The sequence below is a fragment of the Pongo pygmaeus genome, chromosome 5 (genome assembly GCF_028885625.2).
Source record: "Pongo pygmaeus isolate AG05252 chromosome 5, NHGRI_mPonPyg2-v2.0_pri, whole genome shotgun sequence".
Taxonomy (NCBI): Eukaryota; Metazoa; Chordata; class Mammalia; order Primates; family Hominidae; genus Pongo; species Pongo pygmaeus.
In genome coordinates this window covers 4,658,185-4,676,923 of record NC_072378.2, presented here as the reverse complement: position 1 = coordinate 4,676,923, position 18,739 = coordinate 4,658,185, and the positions used below count along the sequence as shown (strand labels likewise).

Genomic DNA, 18,739 nt, shown 5'->3' with positions numbered 1-18,739 from the left:
TTGTTCTGTTTCTCTAAGAAACACTAATAACAGATATCAAATCATCAGTTTGTATCCACCTTTGGGGCCTAATTTTTTAAAAACTCAAATTATCTTCCAAAGTGAGCACTTGCTGATGTTTGTTGGACCAAATTTTCAGTTAGCCTACTTGGACAAACCCAATCTCTGATATTTTCTCTGTTTTTATCAATGCTTTGTGCTTCATTACAGATACTTGCTTAACTTGAAATCGTTGATGACAGTCAAAAATTGCTATCCGTGATGATGCATTAAATCCATTCTTCCTGCAAATCTGCTTAACCTCGTACAAAGCTTATTCATTTTCTATTCTGTAATTAGTCACCCATTTTTGGGTCCATACAAAAGATTTCCAAGGTGCTGTACACAGGAAACCTACTGGCTGCCTTTGAAATTACAGGTAATTAGCTGAGCCTTCCTATTCTACTTCCATAAGCTACATTAGAAAATGTCATTGCTTTAGTCACGTCTGCTCTATGTTCTGCTTAATGATCCCACATACGATGACCAGGGGAAAAGGCAGATGAGGAACTCAAATGTCCGCCTACATTCCAAAAGGGCTTCAGAAATTCTCCTAACTCTAGTCCTCATACCAAGAAAAATGAGTTTGTTGTTGTTAAGGTCATTAATATGTGTCTTGGAGAAAAATAACATCTAATGTTCTCAAGTAAACCCAAAACCACAGCAGTAACACCTCCTGAACTCTGACAAGCTTTTATACAGCATGCAAAAGGTCACTTACACATAGTATTAAGTCCCACTGTTAATTGCTCACTAAAAATTTGTTAAGTAAAAAGCTGTCTTTGTATTTAAAAGGTTTCATTAGTACTTTATTATTTATAAACTCAAGGCTTTCAAATACCACCACCCTTAACAAACACTTACTGAAAGATTAAATAGCTTCTTGCTAATATAGCATACATCCAAAAGAGACAACTGAGAACAGCAAATCTTCCTATATGCTTGTTGCTTTTTCTTATCATTATCAATATCCACACAACACCGGCCTAGCAAAACCCTGACGGGATGATGTCCTCAATGATGTACAGCAGGAGAGAAAACCCATTCTCCAGCAAGGACAAACCCACAGGGAAGGAGGAGCACAAAGGCATAAAGGGCAGCTTCCTGTCATCTGAAAGGCGATTTGTTTCAGAAGAACAGGAGGATTTTATTGTTCACCTGATGTCTTTCATTAAGAACAGGAAACTACACTTCTCTGAATGGTTCAACTCCCCATTACTCCATGGAGTGCTGCGGGGGCCCTACCCAGGGGCAGATGAGAAGAGTAACACCCAGAGTAGGTGGGAAAGAGCCAGATAGGGCCAAAGGCATGAGAGCTACAGAAACAGAGCAAAGTGATTTGGGAACAACGCTGAACCCAGAATTCAGATAACTGATTCTACAACAATTTTTAGTGGCAGGTGCTTCTCATGCATGTGACCCCTCAAAAGCTCACAGAGCACTGCAGAGCTCCTAAATGACTGTACTGGATAGCAGGCATTTAAGTTTGAATCACTGGAGTTCCTGCCCACTGGGATTGGGGATCTCCCAATACCCCCCGCCTAGGGCGGGGAGGCTGCCAGGGCCAGGGAACCAGAAATAAAACTGGCCCAGCAAGACAGATGTGGTGCGGAGGGCCCACTGTGCCCAGAGACATCACTAGGGGAGAGAAGTGCAACTGAAAACCAGGAGCAGCCAGGCGCGGCAGGTCATGTCTGTAATCTCAGCACTTTGGGAGGCTAAGGAGCAGATTGCTTGAGCCCAGGAGCTCGAGACCAGCCCAGCCTGGCCAACACGGTGAAACCCCATATCTACTAAAAATACAAAAATTAGCCAGGCATGGTGGTGCACACCCATGGTTCCAGCTACTCAGGAGGCTGAAGTAGGCAGATCGCCTGAGCCCAGGAGACAGAGGCTGCAGTAAGCGGAGATCGTGCCCCTGCACTCCAGCCTGGGCAACAGAGCAAGACCCTGTCTCAAAAACAAACAAAAAACACGAAAATCAGAAGCTTCTGCATGAAGCAGTATGGCCTGGCTATTCCTGGGACAGAATGTAAAGCCAGGAGGAGCAGCACCTGGCCCACCACGTAGCTACAAGACAGGGAGGGCTCTAGCTCACATAGCTTCACCTTGAGGGACAGGGCCAAAGGAGGCTGGTCCACCTGGCACAATGGAGGAAGCAGCAACATCCTTCATCCCAGAACAGCAGAGCAAAGCCTGCGGGGATCCTAACAGGTGGGGTGGGAAGGGGGCTGGCTGTTCGGCAGGCAGACCACAAATTCTGGAGAAACACAGGTCACACTAGATATGAATTCCACACTTCTGCTGCTGAATGGTGGTGGGGAAGCACAGAAAGGATGGGAATTTCCATCCTACTTACAGTTCCCACCCCAGTGACCCAGGAGAGTGAGGGCTCAGGAATATGGTGGGGGAGGGGTGGTTTTCCAATCTTTGAGAGTTCCTGACCCACCTTCAGGGCCTAGGGCACACTGACATCCTTATTTGACCCAAGTGTTCCTTTTCAAACTCTTTAAGGGAAGCACTTTTCTTCAGAGAGACCTGCTCCACTACTGAAAAGCCTTTTTTTTTTTTTTTTTTTGACAGAGTCACTCTGTCACCCAGGCTGGAGTGCAGTGAGGTGATCTCGGCTCACTGCTAACTCCGCCTCCTGGGTTCAAGCGATTCTCCTGCCTCAGCCTCCCAAGTACTTGTGACTACAGGCACCACCACACTTGGCTAAATTTTTGTTTAGTAGAAACGGGGTTTTACCATATTGGCCAGGCTGGTCTTGAACTCCTGGCCTCAAGTGATCCTCCTGCCTTGGCCTCCCGAAGTTCTGGGATTACAGGCGCCAGCCACTACACCCAGCCTGAAAAGCCTTGTTAAACAGTTCACCAAATCCCAAGTCATGTCCCTTTCCTGCTACAGAACTGAGCCACTGGAGACCCAAAAGAAGGACCCTGACCTTTCCTTTCAGTGGAATTATGACTATAAGACTCGAATTTCGACCAGGTGCGGTGGCTCACACCTGTAATCCCAGCACTTTGCAAAGCCAAGGTGGGCAGATCAGTTGAGGTCAGGAGTTCGAGACCAGCCTAGCCAAAATGGTGAATCCCCGTCTCTACTAAAAATACAAAAATTAGCCAGGCGTGGTGGCGCACACCTGTAGTCCCAGCTACTCGAGAGGTGGAGGCAGGAGAATTACTTGAAGCGGGAGGCAGAGGTTGCTGTGAGCCGAGACCCCGCCATTGCACTCCAGCCTGGGCAACAGAGCGAGACTCTGTCTCCAAAAAAAAAGACTTGAATTTCAGAGCAGCCTGTCCCCACCCCCATCTTCATGTCTTTGGTCTCCTTCTCTCTCAGCTGCCTTTCTGTCAAAGGTGAGGGGGCAGTGTTGCCATGAAGCTGCCCAGCTCAGACCCACGATTTCTTTTCTGTTGACTTTCATTAGGTTCCTGGGCAAGCTGAATGTGTCTGGTCTCAGCACTGACCTTCTTCTGCCAAGGCACATGCATGCACTTCCACAGAACCTCATTTCCATGATCTTTTCAACATACTCTATACAGTCACTGCAGCCTCTTCATTTTTAAGCAGCCCCAATCTAGAGCTACTTAGGAAGGATCGAGGAATGCACATTTAGATATGTACCTATCAACTGAATCAAGATTTTTTTCAAAAAGCTCATTTACGAGCAGAAACCAGTGGTGTTGCAGGATGGCGTGCCAAATGATTTTGGGGGAACTTTGACTCATCTAAGTGCACTCTGAAGGAAGCGCACAACGAATCAGTCTAGTTAGCACCTCCCCTCAAACACACACTCCTACTTCTTTGCATCCCTAAAGGTGCTAATAAAATAATCACTCGCCTCTTGCTTTAAGTTCAAAAGCTCATTTGCATATGAGAGAGAAGTTAGAGGACTAAGAATCCCAGAAGGCTGTCCTGCTGGGAGAGTTGGCTACACTCTACCTCACGTGCCTGGGGTGTAAGACAGTTGAGAACTTCCCTCTGGACTGTGCAGATGAAAAGCCAGGTAGCACAAACACAAGTGGGCAGCCATTCTTCTACTTCCCAGGCCAGAGCTCTGCAGGGCCACCAGCAAGTGCAGAAGCCAGGGTCAAGAATCAGGACAGGAGGAATGAAGCCTCAACTCGAGGGACCTGGCAGATGGCTGAAAATCAGGTTAGAGGGACACAGCTGGACATGCAGACAATAACACTCAGGAAAGAGGGAGGAGAAAAAGGGTGGAAACTCCCCGGAAGACATGGAGTTTTCCAAGGGTACTTTGGTCTAGCCCACAGACAGGGAGGAGTTACGAAGCAGATTGGTCCTCATTCCAACAGGGACCCTATAAATGCTCCCACAACCAGCTCAAGGCAACAGCACCATCACTTTTTTAAAGTATAGAGAATAAACAGCAAGACTCGAGATAAAAACTACTAGTGCACCTTCTCTTGAACCCCTAAGCAGTAAGATGACTGCAGACAGAAAACAAGTATTTTTAATCTTTATTGGTTAAAAACAATGAATAAAACAAACTTTTTAAATTTTTTTTGAACTACTTAATTCAAATCTTATTTACATTTCACCAGATCAACTAATGCCTCCTTTACCTGGCATCATTATGGAAGGTAACACAGTCCGTCTCTTATGGAAGGTAACACAGCAAGAGACCAAGGGCACACAGGTCCACTAATCCACAGCTCAGCTTCCTGAAACATCAGCCTAAATCAAGGATCTCTGGAGAAGAGTTCCTTGGTAAATATGTTTAAAATATTTCATATTGAATCCCAAAAACTGTATGGACTACATGGTTAATATCACAAAACATGTAAGCTAACCTGAGATTTCAAACAACAGGTCAGGCTTGCAAAGGCCATTTCTTCCCCACTCCCACCTCCACCTCCTTAGGAAAATACCTGCTGGCTCCTCTGCTGTATGGAGAACTTGGATGGAAATGACCATAAGATTTGTGTTTAAGTTTACCATAAAAGTAGACTTAATTTTTTCGCTTACACTTACATAACAACACTTTTTAAAAACTCTTCTTGATAGCTCTTTGCAACATATGCCTTTTCTTTCATAAGCATGCCCTTCACTTGCTCTAAGGGGCGCAGGACTGGCCCCACAGAGCCTGTCACCTCAAGACTTGGAGTGCCATCACCAGCTACCCTCTTCAGCGAACTTCATGAGCAAACTTATTAACGTCAACTCACCTGCCTCTGGCAGAGCCTTTTCCTTTACCAAATAACCTGTTTCTAACATGCTAAAGGTGCCAGTCAAGTCCAAGTACATAATGCCTAAAGGAAATGTCGACAGTCTCCAAGAGAGACCCAGAGCTGTTGTCCAGTGTGCATGGGGTGGTGCATCTTTTTGCAAACTAAGATGACTTTTTTTGTCCTGGTTCTCAGATACACTAAAGAGCTGGGATGTCCACATTAGTTACATGCTATTAATAAAATAAGAAAAGCTTCTGTGTGCAACTGTGTGATGCCCTGAATTCCTATACAGTAAACTACTAATGAAAAACGGGTACAGATGAAAAACGGATACATTTTAACCAAAGAACATTCATGATGTGCAGTCAACATTGTTGGGTTTTATCAACACACACTAGGAAACTACCAACAAAGAAAACATCACATAGCAGAGAGCCTACTACAAATGGAAATGAGACAAAAAGTAAATAAAACAAAAGACATTCTCTAAATATATTGAAGCTAACTTCTCTACAAAAAGAAAGTATACTATAAAGTTCTACACAAAAAAGAAAGTATACCATACAGTCACACATTGCTTAACTACGGTGATATGTTCTGAGAAATGCGGTTAGGCAATTTCACTGTTGTGCGAACCTCACAGAGTGAACTTACACAAACATCAATGTTGTAGCCTACTACACACCTAGGCTGTATGGTAGAGCCTATTGCTTCCAGGCTACAAACCTGTACAGATGTTACTGTACTGAATACTGTAAGCAATTTTAACACAATAGTAAGGACTTGTGTATTAGTCCATTCTCACGTTGCTAATAAAGACATACCCGAGACCGGGTAATTTATAAAGGAAATAAGTTTAATTAAGTCAGTTCCACATGGCTGGGGGGGGCCTCACAATCATGGAGGAAGGTGAACGAAGAGCAAGGTCATGTCTTACATGGTGGCAGGCAAGAGAGCTTGTGCAGGGGAACTCCTCTTAATCGAACCATGAGATCTCATGAGACTCACCATCAGGAGAACAGCACGGGAAAGACCCACCCCACGATTCAACTACCTCCCACAGGATCCCTCCCATGGTACGTGGGAATTATGGGAGCTACAATTCAAAATGAGATTTGGGCGAGGACACAGTCAAACCATATCAACTTGTGTATCTAAACATAGAAAAGGTACAGTAAAACTGTGGTATTATAATCTTAAGGGACCAACATCGTAAGACCAAAGTATCATTATGTGGTACAAGACTATATATCAAGGCATGCCAAACAAAGACGTTGAACATTTTGCTTCAGAAGCAATTGCGTTTTAACTATTATAATCCATTGTCATAAACAGTCCCCTTGAAATCTACTGTTTTGCATTTTCAATATCATTAGGTAAATCTCAAGTGTTGGTTCAAAGCCTCAATCCCTGTTCATGTCACAAATTCCAAATCAAGAAGGTTTCTTCAGATTCTGGCAATAAAAGCAAACATGACTCCAAAGGGCCCTCTCATTACAAATTAACTAGATCTTTAATAAAATATAACTCTCATTAACAGTGATACCATATAGCAATTGTAGGAAACAAGGAAAATATCCCAGCTGCCTCAGTAACTGCCCCCAACCCAAAATAATGACTAAATCATAAAAATGGACAAACATCAAAGACTTAAAAAACGAATTGCAGATTAGGTAAAAACTCCCCAGAATATTTTGAAGTAAAAAACGTAATTATTGAAAATTAAAACTCGATGGTTGAATAAAACAGCAGATTAAACACAGCTCATTAGTGAACTATAGTTTAGATCCAAGGAAACAGCTAAAATGCAGCACATAAAAAGAAAACAAAACACAAACAAGGAGACGGAAATGAAAAGGTAAAAGACAAAGAAGAGAGAATGAAATGATCCGACAGATGTCTACTTGGAATTCCTGGTGAGTACAGAGAAGCAGTATTTGAAGACAAACTGGCCAAATCCATTTTCGAGCTGATGAGGCACAAATACAAAAAGCAGCACAACATATACCCACCTAATAAATAACCACATAAAATACATTGTCGTATTAAACAAGAGGAAACCAAAGTCAAAGAGATGATGTCAAGAACAACCAGAGACAGAAGACAGATCTCCTAAAAAGTGACTACACCTATGCTGACAACAGTCTCGGCCAGGTGCAGTGTGGCTCACGCCTGTAATCCAAGCACTCTGGGGGGCTGAGGCGGATGGACCACTTGATGTCAGGAGTTTGAGACCAGCCTGACCAACATGGTGAAACCCCGTCTCTACCAAAAATACAAAAAAATAGCCAGACATGGTGGTGTACGCCCATAACCCCAGCTACTTGAAAGGCTGAGGCAGGAGAATCATTTGAACCAGTGAGGCAGAGGCTACAGTGAGCCAAGATTGTGCCACTGCACTCCAGCCTGGGCGACAAGAGTGAAACTCCACCTCAAAAAAAAAAAAAAAAAAAAGTCTCAAGAATAGCACAAAGGCAAGGCAGAAGACAATGAAGCACCATCTTCAGAATGAGCTGAAAGAAATTCACCAATTAACTGGTTTTATTTGAAATACTATTCTTTTTCAAAAATGATGGCAAAATAAAGACATGTCCAGATAATAATAATAAAAAAAAACCTAGAAACTTTTCCATCCATAGTCCTTCACTAAAGAAATCTCTAAAGGACTCACTTGAGAAAAGAAAAAAAAACAATCCCAGAAGGAAGTTCTGAGATAGAAGATGGACGATCTGATTGAAGAAACTGGTGAAGAAACTATAAAGTCATAGGTGACTCTAAAGAAAGGTTGTATAAAATAATAATGTTCCATTTGATGAGGGGTTTTTTCATGGGCAATAAGAAACCAGTAGCATGTGAATTCAGGAATGCACCAGGGTTCAAGGACTGTAAAATCTTTACATTGTCAGAGTGCCATTAAATACTATCTTTAGACTTCATGTATGCATAGTTGCAAAATTAGCCACTTAAAGACTAGAAATAGCATATGATTTCTAAACCCAATCAGTGAGGTTTTAATATGGTTTTACTATAGGTTGTGGCAGAGGACAGTTAGACAAAAATAATGTCAAAGTGGTCCATGGAGGGCAGCCACAGTTAAGTCTTAGTTCAAAGGTCTCAATGCAGTTTTTAATACTTGCTTTGGGTCCTATATCCCTCTGAGAATCAGATGAAAGCTCTTGATTCTCTCCCCTCTGAAATATGCTCATATGTACTTGTATAAATTTTCATAAAATTCTAGTTGAGGTTATAATTGGATTTAAAGTCATATCTAGACTTGTAATAGGCCCTCCCCAGACTTCCTAGAGAACATGAACCCCAAAACCTTGTCCAGCTTAAAAGGCTGAAGGGAATTAAGTTTGTGTGGGAAACAGTGAAATTCTCCATTCTAGAGTTGAAACCATGTAAGGAGATGAGGAACTAAGAGTAAAAAGAACAGCAAGAGGCATAATGCTTAGGGGAGGAGGAACCTCGAGGTAAGTAAGGAGTCAGGAATGGAGACTCATTCCTGTAATTCACTCTTCCATTAAAGTAACTCAACAATTATGCAACGATTGCAATATTTTGAGCTGTGGAAAATAATGACCAGAAAATGAATCTGAGCTTTAAAGCACTTACATTCTAGTGGACAAACATGCCAGGCAATAAAGACAGAAAACAGAAATTACAACGCCCTTAGCTAACTACCTGATGTTTTTAATATTCCCTTCCTGGAATTACTCAGTTAACAACCAGCAGTGGTCAAGGAGCCTGCAGAAAGAACCAGTCTGATCCATCGAGAGCTCCTCTTTCGCCAGGCAGATCCCCAACCCACCCCCACCCACCTCCACGCATAGCCTAAGGGTCTGAAACACAGAAGGGTGTATCCAGAGGCTCCTAAATCCACCTGCATTCCAAAAAGAAGCTTCTCGGAACATAAGATTCCTGTCTCCATCCAAACATTGAAAATTATAATCTCATGGTTTGGGTTCAAGAATCTGAATTGAAAAAAAGAACCCAGGCTGGTCCTGTTCCACCTAGGAGTGCTCACAATATAAAAACGATCACTCTTTATTTACAAAAGAATTCATTTCAGGCCTGGCTTTGTGAATCACAGTTATCCAAAACTGTGAACCAGAACAATGCGAAGAAAGTGTTGCCCACATACCATGAAAATATTCTCCATGGTTAAAATCATCATAGAGCATGAGGGAAAAGTCTATGATTCTTAGAGATCACAGCAAGAATGAAAAAAACACTATTCTGGTACACAGGAATTGAAAGTAGTTCAAAGGAAGAACACATGACAGGTCTCCACACTGTTGTTGGGGCAAATGAATAAATAATATTCTCAGCAACTCACAGGAAAAAGAGCTTTTAAGATAAGCTATTTATTGTCAAAACACACATGCATATTTGACCTCACTGCCTCACTGTCAACTCCCGAAGTCAAATGAACTCTTTTTCTTTCCTAATTTTGGTGATCCCAATCTTTTCAGACAGCTACACCATATACAACATATGCTGACCTAGCTTGGCCAACATCCATGAAAGGTGTCCTGGTCTCTGCGACTTCCATTTGAACTACAGATTGAGACTTTACTCACAACTGCTTTTGGTCAATGTAAGTAAAAGCCTTGTGGTGCACAAGAGAGAGCAGGAATCTTATCCCAAAGTAGGAAGAAAGATTCAAAAGACCTACCTTCCCCTGCAAATCCTGATCATCCTTTCAAACTAATCAACTTTAAAACAATTTTTTACACACCAGATATGATTTCATTCTTAAAAGCTTACTTTCATTTTTGAAAATGAAAACATAAATATTCTTTCTGAAGGTCAAGACTAATCATTGAGAGCTTACTGAAATTTGAATTAACTATTACAGGAGTTCTCAAGGGAGTAACTCCACATCTACTGAGGAAAAAAGGAATTATTAAGACATACAAATAAAGAGAATGCTTATTCCATTTTACTACAGCATACGTTCCTTATTCAGTCCCACGTGAACAAAGTCTCATGGTGGTTACTTGACTGCTAGATAGATAAATTAAGGTCCTCTTGACCTCACAGCTTTCTCTGGTGATATAATCAATTTATAGAATACTTTCAAATCCTAAATCTTGAAGAAGGGAAAACAGGTTTGGTTTCACGGTTTGAGAGTTGGATGGTTTTTTTCCTCTTTAAAAATGGAAAACGTTTTGTAGAATTGCTTTTACATGCTAATGCCATTTAAGCCTCAATTATTTGGTTATCATCCTCCCTATTTTACTGATGAGAAAGTATAGGATAGTTAAGACAAGTACAAGAGAAGTTACTTAACAAGCTTCTAAGAACAAGGGAAAGCCGGGTGCAGTGACTCATGCCTGTAATCCCAGCACTTTGGGAGGCCTAGGTGGGCGGATCACTTGAGGCCAGGAGTTTGAGACCAGCCTGGCCCACATGGTGAAACCCTGTTTCTACTAAAAATACAAAACATTAGCCGGGGCTGCGGGGGGGCAGGTAGGTGGGGGTGGTGCACGTCTGTAATCCCAGGCACTCAGGAGGCTGAGGCATGAGAATAGCTTTGAACCCGGGAGGCAGAGGTTGTAGTGAGCTGACAACATTAAGCCACTGCACATCAGCCTGGGAGACAGAGCAAGACTCTTGGAAAAAAAAAAAAAAAAAAAAAAAAAAGAAAGAAAGAAAGGAAGGAAGGGAAGGAGGAAAGGAGGGAGGAGTACCACCCAGATCTTCTAGCTCTAAGTCTAGAGCTGGGATGAAAGTTAGAAATACCGTCTAACTTCCACACACCCCCAACCCTTGAGTAAACCCAGGTTCCTAGCAGACTATGACAGTTGATCACCTACAGCAGGGTTACAAACAACAACCTACAGGGCAAAGCCAGCCCACTGCCTATTTCTGTGGAACCTACAAGTTAGGAATCATTTTTACATTTTGAAGTGGTTGGGAAAAAAAACAAATGTGTATTTCATGACACATAAAAATGATATGAAATATACTAAATGAATTTTACCATCCATAAGCAGTGTGAGACACAGTGCACATTCATATAGGAGTCTACAACTGCTTTTGCACTACATGAAGTGAGCTGAGTGGTTGCAACAAAGACCATAATATAACCCACAAGTCTAAAATATGTATTATCTGGCCCTTTACATTAGAAGTGTGATGTAAAGGACGCTTGTCTTTTTGTGAAAACTATGAAGTTCTAACCTATGCCGCATCAAAAATCTGTTTTTCTTCAATCCTAGCTGCTGGAAAAGTAGGGAGTAAATCTATTCTATCCTTCAACTAATAGTAACTCTTCAAATTTTGCAAGATTCATGCTCTACCCATCTTTTCCAGGATCTGTTCCTTTATTTTTTGTTCACAAAGCCTAGTTTCAATAGCCATTTAAACATTTACTAAAGACCTATTACTACATACCAGGTTCCATGCTAAGTATCGCAGACATTTCTTTTAGGCGAGAAAACCAAGGCTCAGCAGTTGGGTAATTCACCCAAGTTCCCACAGTTACTGCAGACCTGTCCTCCTACCAGCCCATGTGAGTTCAAAGAAGCAAGACTTCGCATTTCCTCCTGTCAATACATCCCTCTAGATTTGTGGAACCTGAGGCCAAATATAAAACTTCTATTTCAGTTTAGGCAGAACTGGACAAAACAAGGCAACTAACAACCCTTGACTTGGCCACAAAACGTCATCTTAGTGTTTTTCCCAGCCTTGTCGGACTATCGTGTTCATTTACAATTGCTATCACTTCTGCCCTACAAATAATACTGCCTTTATGAAAACAATACAACTCTATACCTTTAGAAACAAAACCAGGTTTCAGGGAGGCATTTTAAGCCAGTTACAATACAATCATCATCACTTACTGGATACTTGCCATGGGAATTTTACGGTGGACTTTACGTATGTTCTCATGTAAACTTCATAGCTCTATAAGGGAAACACTGATCCCAATCTCACAGATGAGGAAACTGAGCTTTCAAGGCTAATTTACCCAAGGTGACAGAGTTGGAAGTCACTAACTGGGTTGTCTGACTCCAAATCTAGGCTCTCAACTGCTAAGCAAAACTTTCAATGTCAACTTTCAATGGTAACATAGTCACAGTGTTGCCTACAAGTAAAAGAAAAGTTACAAATTTTGCCTTGAAAGATACTGACCGCTACATATTTACTACACATACTTAAATTTATCACCTGAACTATACTTCTATAATACCTTTTTTTCCAAAACTAAAATAAAACTCAGAATCAAAAGTTCAATTGTGCAGGTGTATCACTTATTTGCAATATACTTACTTCCTCCCCAATAGACACTCCTTGAAAGCATGAACCATTCTCATACCTCAATATTTCCCCATGAAACCTCCATATGGCAAGCATTCAATAAACGTTAAATGAACACAAACTTGATACAAAATGTTACTCATTAATGACTTCTGTTAGGAATAGAAACCTGAAGATATAGAATAAGCACAGAAGGAACTAAACTTAGTTCATAATATACTAATGGGAAATGTGCTGTCTTCAGAATCATTCTTACACACATAGGATACAACTTACGTATAAGGTGCTACTCTCATCCACTGATGGAACTGATTATGTAATTATACTCATAAAAGCAAATGCCAAGAGTGAACACTCATGACTAAACAACCAAAGAATGATCTAATGTAGAAACTAAAATCCCCCATACCCTCATGCTATGTACTTCCCCCTGTACAGACTTCACCTGGAAGACCTCAACCTCAAACATCCTAGCCTTCATTTCTGTGTCTTCCAGACACACAACACTTTCCTTCCTAGAAGGAAAGCTCCTGAACACAGGGAGATTTTTCTTCATTTACATCCCCAAATGACCTAAAATAGTATCCTGAATACAGCGGGGCACAGCTAATGTGTAAAATGGTTGAAAAGAATGGAACATTTTCAGTACCACATACAATGTAAGGAGAAGCAACAACCTTACCCTTAATTCTACAGATGGCAGCTTCCTCCTGAGAACTTCTGCAAACACTTGATCTTAAAAAGCAACAAAAAAGTTGCTAGAAGACTAACATCGCAGACAACAAAGCTCTATTCTATGCCAACAGCAATAATACGCCCATTAGAGAAGACAACTGAAAGGATCCCTGGGGCCACAGGGCTCTACTTGTTACAGATGCTTCCTTAAGTCCCTCAACACCCAGGTCCCTAAACGCATCATAAAGGTGAGTCCAGAGAGTCTTCGCAAGTTTTAAGTCTCTCAGGAACTTATTTATAAATACATGTGAAACAAGAGAATCATTTATCCAGAAGAACAGAAAGCCTTCCAAACTTCTGTACTCCCAGGAAGTCTACTTTGAAATACGTCAAAAGAAGTTACATGGAGACATACAAAACATGTCTAAAGATCCAAATTGGTAACTCTCAAACTTGAAGCTGGTTTAAACCCATCGACCATAACTTACAGTTCTGGCTATGCCCTTCTCATTTGCAACGCTGCGGCGCAAATGAATGACGGTGTATCAGCGTTAAATTTAAATTTCCTGGCTCTGGCCACAATGCTAACCTAATTAAAGCATGTGGTCAACGTTTAGCATTTTCGGTGCGAGATTTTGCATCGCTTTGGCGAACAGCAAAGTCGAAAGCGTTTGCACCGGTCTTCTCCCCGCCACCCCCCGACCGGGGGCAAAACCCTCTCCCAAATGCTTTATTAAATGGTCAAGAAAACCCCCCCACCCCACTCCCCGCACCGCCCACGGTCCCCGCCGAGCGGCAACGGAGGCTCCACTTCCATGACCCACGCCAAGAGCACTTTGAGCTCAGTCCGAGCAAGTCACTTGTGTCAGCACCACTTCCCCACGGCTGGGACCCCCCCCCCCACCCCACGCCCGGCAACTTCAGGACCCCCCGGCCGGGGGCCCTCGGAACGGAGGCTCGGGCTCCCCTCACACACATTTCCCGTCCAGCAAACTGCGGCCGCGGCGGGGGAGGGGACGCGGCGGGCGCGGGCGGCGAGCGGGGCCGTCGGGCGGCGCGGCCGGGCCGGGAGGGGCGGCGGGCGGGGGGCGGCCCGAGGCCGGGGGGAGGGGAGGTACCTCGTACAGCTCCTCGGAAGCCATGGTGGGCGGCGGAGTTGCGGGCGGGAGGGGCAGGGTCGGGGCGGGCGCCGGCGCCGGGCGGCCGACACTTTGTTTCAGTTGGGTCCTGCGTGGCCTGCGCTTCCTGCTCCCGCGGCCGGCCGGGCGCTGGGCACGGACGAGCCTCTTGCACTCCGCGGCCAGTGCGGGCCGGCGGCGCGGCGGGGTTGTGCGCAGGAGCAGCTGCGCAACGCGCCCTGGGCGCCCCGCGCTCACTCCCCGGCGGGCCGGCTCGGGCTCGGGCTCATCGCGCCCCGCCGCGGGGCCGGGCGGGCTGGGGCAGGCGCGGCGGCGTGCGGGCGGCGCGGCCGGATCGCGGCTCCCCTCTCCGGTGTAGTGCAGAAAGCTTCCTACTTGCGACCAAAAAACCTGCCCCGGCTACTGAGCATGCCCAGTGCGGCCGCCCGGCCCGGCGGAGCCGCGCTCCCGCGCTCCGGGTTTTCGGGCCGCCCGCGCGGGAGGGGCGGGGCGGCGGCGGGGCGGGGCAGCCGAGGGGAGCAGTGGGCTCCGCTCGGGGCCGAGGCGGGCGGCCGGCGGGGCCGGGAGCGAGCCGGCAGGAAGGGGAGGAGCGGGGCCGCGGGGGCGGGGCCGCGAGCGCGGGGGCGGGGTGGTGGGCGGGGCTCCGGCTTCCCCAGTCCCGCTTGCGGGGTCGGCCTGGCCTGCGGCACCGCCCCCCAGCCCGCCTCGACGTGGGCGCTTGCGGCCCGGCCCAGGGCGGGCGGGACCTGAACCTCGAGGTTCGAGGCGCAGCGCGGTCGTGCACACCAGGACGGGCAGCGACGGACCCGAGATGGGGCAGGGGACCATGCGAGCGAGCCGGCCCGCGTCTGGAGCCCACCGCCCCGACGGCAGCGGCCGCGCCGTCTACCGCGCGCCTCCCTCCAGGAGGAGCCCAAAGAGGCGGCCTCCGTGCGCCCGCCCGTCCGGGGCCGGGCCAGCCCGCGAAGGGCCGGCGGCGTGGCCAGGTGGAGCACCCACCCCACCCCATGCCCGCCCCCCCGGCCGCCGCCAAGACCCGGAGCCCGGGCCGCGCGCCCCGCGGGGTGGCCCGGCGAGCTCCGGCTGGCACGCTGGCTCCGCGGCAGGCCGGGGGTGGGATCCGGGGGGCGGGAGCCGGGCGCGGCGGAGGGCGGCGCGAGGGCGCGGCTGCCTCCGCTCTGCCCGCAGCTCCCCCCACGCCAGGCCTCTGGGTTCCTCTTGGAGCGTCCGCCTCCTCCGAAGCGCAGCTGGGAGGGGACCGAGTCTGGATTCCCGGGAGGTCCGGGTTCTAATCGAACGAGGCTGTCAATGGTGGTTCCTTTCGCGGAACGGTGTGGACTACACGACAGGCCCTCGCTCAGAACAGCGAGGGCTGGCGCGCGCTCCACTTCCCAGGGAAGATCTACTGCCAGGGCACACCTGCCGGGCCCTGGACGTGCCCCATCGGTGGCGAAAGAAGGGGCTTCCTGGCCAGTTGGCTCCCCCAGACAGCCGCCAACTCCGAACACTCTGGCCGAGTATGCGGAACTTCCCCACGGGGCACTGCAGAGGCGTTAGTTCACCTTCTCCCCCAGGCCCTGCATGGGGAAGCCCTCGCCAGTTCCTCCACGTATCCCCGGGCATCCTTCGGGCCCCCTCACTCCTCCGTGCTCCATCTCGCTCCAGTTCCTAACCTACCTTGGAGCCACAAGGCTCCTCCCACCAGTTTTCTTCCTAAAGCCCTATTCGTTTGTGCCCCCCAACAGCGTTTCAACAACCAAGGGGCGTTTCACAGACGCCGCGGTTTCCTGCCCTCCCCACGCCCAGGAACAAGCACCACGCCAACCCTTAAGTCACTGCGAGTCGAATCGCCGTTCCCCTTAAGCGGTGCTTCTACCTGCGGTCCTCACCGTTTGAAACAAACTCCCAGCTCAAGCATCACCTTAAAAGGATAGCCTTCCTGACTTCCAGGGCCAAATCGGTAACTCCCTCTTCAAGAGCTGCCTAAGCACTCACGCGTGCTCACTGCAGCACTCGTGTCTGTATTTTAATGTTTGTCTACTCTTCACCCCACCCCAACTCCAAACGATGACCTTCAATCAGACTTCATCTTCAAATTTGACGCTGGCCCCTAGCACCATTCTCTATATAGGAAATAAGGTGTTCAATGAGTGGAATTTCAGTGTCCACAAGAAAGCCCAATACTTACACATCCAATTCCCATTATCAAATGCTTGCACAAGAATCGCAAATTAAAATCACCACTTCATCTACTGGTCAAGGCGCCTCAAGCTCTGCCTCTTTCCCTGATGGCCCAGCCAACTCCCTCTCCCTCCTCCAAACAGCGCCTCTTTCCTCTCACTTAGCATTTCCATTATTTGCTGCATTTCATTGTTGCCTTCTCTCTAGGTTTACCAGTTTATCAACAAAAGTTGTAAGTTCCTTGAAGGCAAGGACTAGGACTTTATACATTTGAGAAATCTCAAAGCATTGAGTGCACACTTCGGCAAGCGCTCAAATACTGGCAGGTGATAGTTAAAAATCCCTCAAGAAAAATAAACTATAAAAAAGAAGAGATCCTCAATAGGAAATAAACAGATACATCTAACATATAAGCCTATTATGCAATGATGGACCAATACAAATACAAGCACTCCTCCCCATGACCATTACTCTAATTATTGCCCTCTTCAGAACATCCACAAGCTTAGGCGTTCACAAGGGGCTCCACCATGTGCTTATTGGTATTGTGGTCTCCAAGGAGTCTCCAAAACTGCCGTTGTTGCCCAGGAGAGGGAAAGAAAGGAACGTAGACATCCACCACAAACGTATCTAGATATTGAGCTAGTAAGGTGATTTTCCCCATTGTGGAAACAAAAAGCGGAAGAATTATAGCCTCAAAAACGTAACTCAAAAATGTCAATTTACATAGACCTTTGTCAATTTACGTAGCTTTTCAATCTTGACAATCTGGAATGTTTATACTGCTATCCTTAGTCTACAACATTAAGAGTAACCACCGGTAGCCTCTAAAACAAAGCAGGAGTGAGCCATACTCCTAAGTTCCAACCATCTCTCCACTCTGACAGTTGGCTTCCACTGGCGAAGGAGATGGGTATCCACCTAGCGACTGAGAAATTAAGCAAGTTCTCAATTGTCCACTTTGTTCCTTTCATCTGCCCTCCATTTAAAACTCACTGATTTATGGAATGCTATTTTGCTTATGTATATATATATATTTTAACCTCATTCGTTCAATTTATCTTACTTTTAAGCAAACTTTGCTTTCATCCGTCACTTTTTTATATAAACATTTTACCAGCACTCATAGCAGAAGTAAATATGCCCAAGATTATTTAATGACTTGGAATTTCCACCACCTTTTAGGAAACAGTGAAGTTCTGTAGTTTCCATGACCACGTGTGTGGGTGCTATTATTTTCTCAGTGGCTTAAGAATAAAAGTGAAATCACATCCCCTAAGCACATAGGGAACATTGCACCAAAAATACATACAGCACTATACTATGCACTAGTAAGACATATGACTCTTAAAAGATTAGAGAAGTGGTCAACAAGAGAGACAATGTACACACATGATTAAAAGACACGACTACCAGCAATAAACAATTCTTACCTGACCTGCCCCCTTTGTTGTAGGCCAACATAATTCAATATTCTCCTCCTCAAATCCAAACAATTGATCATCGATGGCAAGTACTACCGACGATAAGACTCTTCAGATCAAGAATCACAGCCTTTTCCCATCTCAGGAGAACGATAACTAAAACCTTAAGTTTGAGATCCTCCTCTTTTCCCAATCACCAGCCAAGCCAGGCACGTCTTCCTTTCTCCCAAGATTCTGCATTTCATCTACATTTGAATCCCAAGGCATCCAAGAGGAGATGGGGGATGGGACAGAAAAAAACAAAAGAAGCCAAAATCTAGCTACTACTATTCTCAGAGCCAAAGGCGTTTTATGGTTGGGTAGCTGTGAAAAGCTGCTGATAATGATTCCCTTCAACAGTTTTGTACCCCCAAAGCATATTCTATCTTGGTTACCTCCTCCATAACCCAAAATTTAATTGTGATTTTTATGAAGATGTGACCTAAGTTTGTTTGTTTTAAACCCACGGTGGCTGAAGAGAAATTAAATGCCGTTCTTGTCATAGAGTATCTACTCCAGAAAACTTGGTGGAATTTCCATCTCAATCACCCACTCAAAAGAAAGAACATTTTAAACCTGAGACCCAAAAGAAAGAAGCATACAGAACCAGTTATAAGATTAATTCAGATGTTAGGGGCCTTGTCTGAACTGGGAGCCAACCAGTTCTTCCTTCCCTAAAAGCTTAGAGTGGATACCAGTACCCTTTTCTGGTCAACCAATAACAGCTGATTCCTTTTATCAGTCACTGTTTCCTTCCCTGCCCAAACAGTCAGTTTCC

General features: G+C 45.5%; 1 protein-coding gene across 3 annotated transcripts in view; it reads right to left on the bottom strand.

The window, feature by feature from the left end:
- CDYL (chromodomain Y like) overlaps window positions 1–18,739 on the bottom strand; it is a 253,277-nt gene that overhangs the window by 168,891 nt on the left and 65,647 nt on the right. The window contains exon 1 of one of the 3 annotated variants that reach the window (XM_063665779.1): window positions 17,932–18,108. The exons of 1 other annotated variant lie outside the window; for it this stretch is intronic. Coding sequence is in view for 1 of the 2 variants with exons in the window: in XM_054493304.2 (XP_054349279.1) it covers window positions 14,297–14,320 (24 nt within the window). In the remaining variant the exon portion in view is untranslated. Of the gene's footprint in view, window positions 1–14,296; window positions 14,766–17,931; window positions 18,109–18,739 lie in introns of those variants that run through there. One more of the 3 variants, XM_054493304.2, reaches the window with a different exon arrangement.